Source organism: Colobus angolensis, unplaced genomic scaffold (assembly GCF_000951035.1).
Source record: "Colobus angolensis palliatus isolate OR3802 unplaced genomic scaffold, Cang.pa_1.0 Scaffold6, whole genome shotgun sequence".
NCBI classification, from domain to species: Eukaryota; Metazoa; Chordata; class Mammalia; order Primates; family Cercopithecidae; genus Colobus; species Colobus angolensis.
The window spans coordinates 19,482,992-19,492,783 of record NW_012119598.1 but is presented as its reverse complement, the minus strand read 5'-3'; the positions used below and the strand labels follow the sequence as shown (position 1 = coordinate 19,492,783).

The window sequence follows — 9,792 nt, the reverse complement described above, 5'->3', positions numbered from 1 at the left end:
AAATGATGAGTTGATGGGTGCAGCACACCAACATGGCACAAGTATACATATGTAACAAACCTGCACGTTATGCATATGTACCCTAGAACTTAAAGTATAATAAAAAATAAATAAATAAATAAAAGAAATCATTCAAAATCTGGGAAAGGGGTACAGTCGGGGTATGACTACGTGGCCACCCAAGCACATTGCATTGTTTGGAAGGTAAGTAATGTCAGTAGCAAGAGGTGATTAGGCTTTTTTTGAAGCTTGGCTTCTAAAGGAAAAATAAATAGAGGGGTAGTAAGGAAAAGATGCAGGCTTTAAGAAAAACATTTACTTGTGTTTAAATGTGACACAGTTGAATGCATGGATATGCTGAGAGAGTGTAGAGTGGAAATTGAAACCACAGGAGAGGAAAGAGATAACTGAACAGCTCAAGTCTCTAAGGCTATGGACAGGAATAGGATTCTAAAGCAGACAATTAAGCATAACTCATCCTCTGAAACTACACGGGTGAGAATCAAGGCAGGAACAAGCTCAACTCCAACAACACTCAAAATTCCTGTTTCGTGTCAGTCTCAGGCCTGGATTTTAGACAGTCACCCCTGTCCTGGCCCCATGCTCTCACACTTTTCTATAAACAGAGATCCACACCATCATCTGATGTAGAACTCCACTTGCGTAGAGAAAAACATCATTACCAACAATCCAATGCCCCTGGCTAAAACTGAAAATGAGATCTTAGAAAACAGTCACCAGAAAAAAGATGCTTCAACATTTGAAGTATGTGTATTCAGCCATTTAACATCTGCACCATTTTATCTCCAGAACCAGAACAGCACAAGAGACAGAACAGCATGTTCTTTGCAATACCATCCCCCAAACACATCTCAGCCAAAGGATGGAGATCTGGTGCACATAATTGTTCCCTTACACTCTGGCCTCCTAAAGAGAACCTCATGGGCTCGGCCTCCGTGTGGATATGAACCCAATTAATATTCTGGTGAAACCTGAAGGAAAACAAAAAAAAAACCTGTTTTTCACTTGTAATGCATGTGTAATGTACAATCAGTAAAATCCTCATCCAGAATATCACTCATTTAGGTGCGTGCTAGGTCTTAAATATCAAACAAAATTGTAACTCAAGGGCCTGTGACAAATCAATTTCTAAATGGAAAATGTCTTCCAACCTGAGCTGCTGAACTTCTAGAGTCTAAAATGTCCATTTTCTTCCCCCCAGTTCATACCTCTTCTTAAATCACTAAGATGGAGGTTATTATTATTATTATTCAAACATGTCATCTTAAACAACATACCGAGTTTTCAGTTAAAAATCAAGCAGGTGGTGGCCAGCAGATATTACATGCTAACTGCACACTCACTACTCACTAAGCTTGTCTGAACTAAAGCACTACACAAATCACTTGTTGGATTAAAGGAAATCAAGCAATCAAAACAAAGAGCTGAGAAAAGAAGAGCAACTCAATGGTAACTGAGGGCTTACACTGATATGGACATATTTTAGAGGTCCAAATTGCCAAAACAGAGTGTTATCTACAAACAACTTATGCTACCCCAAACTTTAAAAGACCAGAAGTGAAGTAAGACCTACTCACTAACCCTTCGCACTGAATTTTTAACTCTGAAGTCACCATTAGTCTTGGTACAGGGCTGAATAAAACTGCACCTGAATGTGAGAAGACTTGATTCATGAACGGTGAGAAAAAATTAAGCCAAGCCCCTTGATCTGGGAAGGGAACACTGTCAAAACAGTAGTGATAATGCTGCATGCCCATGAACAAAAGAAGAGAGAGAGAGAGAGAGTGCGCGCACGAGGGAGAGGAGAGAGAGAGACAGTGCGCATGAGGGAGAGAAGAGAGTTAAGAGACACCATTGATTTGGACCATTTTTCTTTAAATTCAAAAAGAAGGAAAAAACCTAATAGTGGTAGGCAGAATAACTACCTCCCAAAGATATCATGGCCTAATCCCCAGAATCTGTGAATGTGTTACCCTATATGACAAGAGGGATTCTGCAAGTATGATTAAATTAAGAACCCCGAGATAAAGGAAATTATCCTACATTATCCTGATGGGCCCAATCTCATCACATTGGTCCTTTAGGCAGAGAACCTTTCCCAGCTGTGGTCAGAGGGAGCAATGACTAAGAAAGAAGGGAGTGAGAGATCTGATGTTGCTGGCTTTGAAGATGGAGGAAGAGGCCACAAGCTAAGGAAAGCAGACAGCCTCTAAGGCAAGAAAACAGATTCTCCCTTAGAGCCTCCAGAAAGAAATGCAGCCCAGCTGACATCTTCATTTTAATCCAGCAAGACCTATGTCAGACTTCCAAAATGAAAACCTGTGGGATAATTTTGTGTGTGTGTGGTATTTTAAGCCACTAAGTATGTGCTAATTAGTTACAACAGCAATATAAAATGAAGACACTATTAGTCCTTTACATAATAGAGACAATGTCCAAATAGCAAGAAATGCCCCTAAAACAAAAGCTTGCCTTTAACATCAAGGTGGCATATGTAAGGTCATCAAAAAGATGTTTTTAGATATCTAAAGTAGCAGGCTTAGGAAGTCTCATTAAGAAAACTAATTTCCTTTTGCAGGACAAAAATCACCTCAATATTTTAAAGGAAAATCTGTAGGATATCGGCTGTGGTGCAGGTACAGTATACAAAAAATCATACAACAAACCTAGGTGGCACTTACGTCCAAGTTCTGGAGGCAGTACCAGCAAAATGTATGCTTGCAGTTTTTGCACATCATCTGAGCGCAGCCTTCATTGCGTTCGATATAAACCCGGCAAACTGGGCATTGCTTAATGGGGGCTTCTGCATCTGTCCCAAAGAGGGCTCTAGAAACAAAATGGATGAGAAATGGTCATCAGTTGAATTCCCAGGGCTCCTGATGGTTAGATAATGAACTCATAGTTATCCATGCTTAATTCACTTCCAAAAGACAGGGTGTGGGCAAAAACATTATTAGATGTACAGACAACTCATACAAGAAAGAATCTTTATTTTGGCTTTCTGTGAATTATATAATTACAGTTTCCACCACTTATTTAACTCACTACTTTGTCAAATTAATATTTCATTCCCTAAGTATGCATTGCCTAAATAAGAACGCAAGGAGTTGGCTACACAGCAGAGAAACCAGGTTAGAGTCCAAACTGGGCGTATATAATCTAATGGTCTGTTCCTTAGACAAATGGAGAAGGGGGTCTCAAATATCAACACTTTAAAATAATGTCCAATACTTTCAAAAGACCTTCTCCAAACAGACAAATAGACCAATACAGGCTCACAGCCCCAAAGGGCACAGAAAATAAGCAACAGGAATTGGAGTGGGAGAGAGGGATAGGTGAGCGATAGCACCAGGTAACACCTTAGCTACTGCCCATCAAAACTACCACCCAGCACACAGACACATAATTCACAGAGTGTTGTCAAATCTATTATCAGATTTTGTATGAGCAATAACCTCATATTGTCATAAGACAGTTATTACAGGTTGAGCATCCCTAGTCCAAAATTTGAAATCCAAAATGCTCCAAAATCTGAAACTTTTTGAGTGCCGACATGACAAAGGAAATGCTCATTGGAGCCCTTCTGACTTCTGATATTCAGAGTAAGGATGCTCAACCAATAAATCTATAATGAAAATATTTCAAAATCTGAAAAAACTGAGATCTGAAACACTTCTTACCCCAAGCATTCTGGATAAGGGATGCTCAACTTGTGTCTTAATTCCCTTATTTTCAGATAAGGAAACAGACTCACAGAGGCTGAATGACTTCTATGAGACACACAGATGCTAAGTGACAATGTCAGAATGCAAATCCTCCTATCCTCTGAGTTCTTTACATCGCCCTGTGATACCCGTGGAGCTTCCTGCTATGGTCACGAAAATGCAGGCAACACTGGTTTAAATCTGGCTAAGAGGGCACATGTATACCACGTGTATTAGCTCTTTTATTCCTGTCCATTTGTTTGTTCTGACATTCAAGCACAGCATCGTAGCCAGGTAGCATTACTATTCCTGAAGCCTGGTTCTACACATTCTGGGTGCACTGTGTGATTAAGCCAATGGGGTTACAACACTGGTATTTTGTTCTTGCTGATGCAGAACAACTATAGCCTCAAGCAAAGCAGGAATGAAACACAGAGGTCTCTCACTCTGGGCACTGCTGCTGCCATAAAAACCCTCTGTATCGTCCAAGTGCAGTGGCTTATGTCTGTAATCCCAGCACTTGGGGAGGCAGGCGTAGGTGGGTGGATCACTTGAGGTCAGGATTTCAAGACCAGCCTGGCCAATATGGTGAAACTCCATCTCTACTAAAAATACAAAAATTGGCCAGGCATGGTGGCAAGTGCCTGTAACCCCAGCTAATCGGGAGGCTGAGGCGGGAGAATCACTTGAACCCAGGAGGTGGTGGTTGCAGTGAGCCGAGATCATGCCACTGCCCTCCAGCCTAGGCAACAGAGCAAGACTCTGTCTCAAAAACAAAACGAAACAAAACAAAAACCCCACTGTACTAAAAAGGTACAGATTTAATTGCTTCCTATCACAACAAAATCTCAACCTTTACAGAGCATAAAGTATCACGAGAGAACCCTCCTTTCTATGTGCTGAAAGAATTTAGGACCATTGTTTCTATTCCTGCATTCTTTCTAATATGACTGTCACACATCATGAGCTGGCAATTTAGTCAGCTAAGAAAATTTCTGTCTCATTTTGCAAGCAACAAGAATGATATATCCCAATACAGGCAGATACGGCATCTGAGCAAATAGCTGGGACAAGTCACGATTTCCTACTGAGAACCAGTAGACCACAGCGCCTTGCTACCTAAAGAGAAAGCAAAACTCACACAAACTTTAATTCCAGCAATATCTGGAAGATTCTTCTGGGGTGAACAACTAGAAATGCTTTTGTATTGGCAACTTACCAATTCTGAGACACTTCTCAGGGAAGTTCTGCAAGAAAACAACCAATCTCTAAAAGCCATCACAACGTAATTCCTTCTACATGTAACGTATGTTGAGTTTCTGAGAAAACTAGTGAATAATCCCAAAGACAAAGTTTCCTTTCTTACCTGTGCTCTGTTGGCAGGACAATAGGCTGATTGTCTCTACAGGAGACCTCTGCATGCCAAGCATCCTTGCAACACGAGCAGAATTTCAGGTGGCAAGAAGGGCATTCCACCAGCACAGGCTGTCCTGGGTCACTCGATGCAACAGGGCACACTGTCTGACAGTCTGCAACAGGACACCATGTTCGGTAGGGGTCCAGATGAACTTCTAAAGTGTAAAGAAAGAAAATGTGATGGTCTGCCCGTTTGAGTCTTTCTCACCTTCATTTGCCCTTTTACTTTTTTAATGTATTTTGGAACCAGAGTCTCACTGTGTTGCCCAGGCTGGAGTGCAGTGGCACGATTTCAGCTCACTGCAACCTCCCCCACCTGGGTTCAACCGATTCTCCTGCCTCAGCCTCCCAAATAGCTGGGACTACAGGTGCACACCACCATGCTTGGCTAATTTTTGTATTTTTAGTAAAGACGGGTTTCACCATGTTGGCCAGGCTGATCTCGAATTCCTGACCTCAAGTGATCCGCCTACCTTGGCCTCCCAAAGTGCTGGGATTACAGGCATGAGCCACTGCACCTGCCCCATTTACCCTCTTTTTTAAACTGACATTTATAGAAGTATAATGCAACAAGGGTGAGGATTCCTACTCTTAGTCTTCATAATGGATCCAAACCTATCATTTACAAGGTCGCTAAGCCCTGCCACATTTCTCCAAGTATGTACTAATGGAATAGTTCACCATTGCCTTTATGAACAGATAAAAAGTGTTCTCTGTAAACAAAATTCACAAAACTTTTAGAATATTTCCCACCTTTGAGCATGTAAAAGAGGCAAAAATACCAATCCCTTCTACAATTATTTGGGCACTATCCTGGAAGAGAAATGAACATAAAAAGTAAATTTTTAATAAGGCATTTTTCCAAAAAGACTTTGTCCTTTCAGGCACTGAGAAACAGGTAGTGAGATTTCTTCCACGTTCCCAGGAAATTAAAGAACAAGGAAGAAAATAATCAAATAGTTGAGGGACCAAACAGTATTGCGCGTGGCTTAGCCAAGAAGTCGGATTATCTGTCAGTTTGGATATTCTGCTCCCCCACCAATACGCAAGTTAGGAACAATGTGTAAAAGACCCAGTGTTCTAGAAACAAAAGGTAGAGACTTTCACAGACCATTATAATAGCCAGTCATAACACATGGGCTAGTTCCATATGACATGCAGGAAAGAAGGTAGAGCTGGAGAATAGACAGCCATTTATTCAAGGATTTGCAAATCTTGCTCGGTATCTCTTTTTTACTCAGTAGCAGACCCCATGTTCTTTCCATATACTATGACCTTTAAGGGAACATACCATGTAAAAAAATGTTATTTGAGGGGTAGAGTACGCCTTTTTTCTCTGGACTCATGTATTTTACAAATTTTGAACTGACGAGATTCTAGTTGTAAACCTCCTAGGGCTCATGATTTCATGATTCCTAGAAACGTACACACATGAGGCAAACAAATCCAAAGGATGGGGCAAAAAGAAAATAAAGGTGTTAAGTAGGAATTTAGTTTCAAAAGTTAATAATTTTACACATTCAATATCAAGGAGAAAGTCTGAAATGTTCCAGTAAACTACTGTCTCCACTGATGTCTCACCTAGAAATGAAATAATTGGATCTATCTTGTTATAAGTTTTCATTCAAAAATTGTAACCTTAAACATACGGGTCTTATCTAGGAATTCTGGAGGGTGGGGTCAAAGAACAATGAGCCCTTCACACAAATGCAATCACAAGGAGGCAATCCTATAATTCACAGATGCTCAGACCCCAACAGAGATGGACCCTCTAAGATCCCTAAAACCTTAAGAAGTCAAGGAAACAGTGGCACACATAGGATCTAAGGTCTTGGTCTTTTATTTCTACACCATTTAATATTTTCTTCCAAACTATTACAACTGCTTCACAAATACTAAGCCCAAAGAAATGAAGGTTAGTATGTAACTTAGAGTGAAAGACTCCCATATCAAATATCTACTTAGCATCCCTTCTAAATCAGAGGTCTTTTAAAAGTTTGATGAAAAAGAAGGAAAAGGGAAAGGAAAGTTAAAACACATATTACTGTTAAAATATATAGCATCCCTAGTGATCACCTTAAAAAGATACAAGGATGCAACTTGTTCTCATAGCTCTAATCAATTAAAACTACTTGGTACAAGTTTTGACTTGCTTCTACCAACTTATTATTTCTGGTATCTGGGATGACAAAATGGAAGCACAGACAATAAATAAAGGAGTAATGATAGGTTTTGATGAATTACTAAAAAGAAAGTAAGCAGTGCAGCTATGGCACAGTCCAATGAAAGCAAGGAAAGAGTTTGAGCCACAGAAAACAGTGACCTTCTGTATTTTTCACTATTATGACAGCACATAAAGGACCATGCAAAGGAGTGTAGAAAAAGAAAAAGGTGGAAAACATTGCAGTTTTCTACACAATCCCTTCGTTAGAAGTCCTTATTCCTTAGGAATGGGTTACAGAGCTTAACTAAGAGCAACAGTGGAGTTACTAAGAGACAGATTTTGACTCTATCCAAAAAGGAAATTGACTACTCTAGCCAACTCTGGAGAGTACCCACTCTACATCTCTCCCAACCCCACTGAACCTTCCTTATGAAGAAGACCTATCACTATAAAATCTGGACATTCTAGAGATATTCTTTCCCACAATTCCATGAAACTAACTCTTGGGCATGTGACATGATTCTAACCAATGAGAGGGAAAGGCAGGTCCACCAAGGAGCTTCTGGGACTGGATCTCCACCTTGATATGTAGGAAAGAAAAGCCATTCTGTTTGTCTGCCTTTGGACACAGCTGTGTGAGGTTATGATTCGTGGACCATCAAAATAATCTTGCAACTCTGAGGGAAAGCTAAGTGATTCAGAGATGCTATTAGGCTGGTGCAAAATAATTGCTGTTTTAGTTAAAAACATTAAAAACATGGCAAAAACAGCAATTACTTTTGCATGAACCTAATAAATTAACCGAAACCCATGACAGCCTACCTCTGGACTTCTTATGAGTGAGGTACTGAAATGCCCTTGCTGTTTAAGTCACTGTTAGGCAGGCATTCTGTTCCTTGCAGCTGAAAGCATCTTAGCTGATGTGGCTATTTCTGGTAATAGCAAGCAAGTACTCAGTTCAAACAAGGACTATTCCTCCTGTGTGGTAGACATTTTATCAAAGAGATTAAAGCATCATGTCCAAGATGATTTTTAAAGTCTTTTCCAAACCAATGATTTTATCATTCTAAATGTGAGGCACATGGAACTGTGTATTTAAGTAGAAATTTAAAAATGCATCCATATACATTATCCTGTAGAAAACATTGTGTACAATAAAAAATTTATACACCTTTGTAAAAAGTTAACATGCTATGCCAAGTCTATAAGATTTCTATGTAAGTGAGCAAATAATATACATTCATACAGTTGAACGCCACATAGCTTTTTTTTTTTTTTTTTAAAAAGAAATCAATATAACAATTTGGAAAGACCTCTAGGATATATTGTTAAGTGTAAGAAAAAAAAAAAAAAAGCAGGCTGGGTGCAGTAGCTCATGTCTGTAGTCCCAGCACTTTGGGAGGCTGAGGCGGGTGGATCACTTGAGGTCAGAAGTTCGAGACCAGCCTGGCCAACACGGTGAAACCCCGTCTCTACTAAAAATACAAAAATTAACCTGGTGCAGTGGTGGGTGCCTGTTATCCCAGCTACTAGGGAGGCTGAGGCAGGAGAATCATTTGAACCCAGGAGGCAGAGGTTGCAGTGAACCAAGATCGTGCCACTGTACTCCAGCCTGAGCGACAGAGCAAGACTCCATCTCAAAAAAAGAAAAAAAGTGTAAAAAAAGCAGACAGAAAGAGTATAAATAAACATGTTTATAAAAACATGTATATATAGGTCAGGCACAGCAGCTCACTCCTGTAATCCCAGCACTCTGAGGGGCCAAGGCTGGCGTACCACATTAGCCTAGGAATTCAAGACCAGCCTGGCCAACAGTGATGAAATCTCATCTCAACAACAACAACAACAGCAAAGTAGCCAGGCATGGTGGCGCACACCTATAATCCCAGCTAAGTGGGAGGACTGCTTGAGCCCAGGAGGCGGAAGGTACAGTGAGCTGAGATCATGCCACTGCACTCCAGCCTAGGTGACAGAGAGAAACCCTGTCTCAAAATAAATAAAATAAAAATATGTATATATAGAAATATACTTTAATATTTGCAGAAGAATATTAAAAAAATAAGTTACTCTCAAGTAAAGGCAGGGGTTAGGGGAGGAGGCAAAGATTTACTTCATCACTAAATTTGAATTTTTTTTTAAAAAAGTTCAAGTATCACTTTCATAATTTTTTTAAATTGGTTTTAAAAAGCTACTTTCGATCTGGCATATGCACAGATAAAGCAATTCTGGAACTAAGCTGTCCTCTGGAAAATCATTTACTTTTTTATAATACTGAAACACATTCAAATTTCCCCTTTGTTTCACATTCTTCTCCATATATACAATTATCATCCTATGCTTTTACTTTGCCCTAAAAATTCCCTTTCTTCTTCACCAAGTCATAATCTATCCTTTTTTTTTGAAACAGAGTCTGGCTTTGTCGCCCAGGCTGGAGTTCAGTGGCAGATCTCAGCTCACCACAAGCTCCACCTCCCAGGTTCACGCCAT

The 9,792-nt window shown here is 40.0% G+C and overlaps 1 protein-coding gene across 1 annotated transcript in view; it reads right to left on the bottom strand.

The window, feature by feature from the left end:
• The window catches only part of RNF144B (ring finger protein 144B), an 87,472-nt gene that overhangs the window by 12,443 nt on the left and 65,237 nt on the right, over nucleotides 1–9,792 (bottom strand). Inside the window, exons 5-6 of the mRNA XM_011962757.1 lie at nucleotides 5,092–5,296; nucleotides 2,703–2,847 (exon numbers count right to left, since the gene is read on the bottom strand). Coding sequence (XP_011818147.1) covers nucleotides 2,703–2,847; nucleotides 5,092–5,296 — 350 coding nt within the window. The remainder of the gene's footprint in view (nucleotides 1–2,702; nucleotides 2,848–5,091; nucleotides 5,297–9,792) is intronic.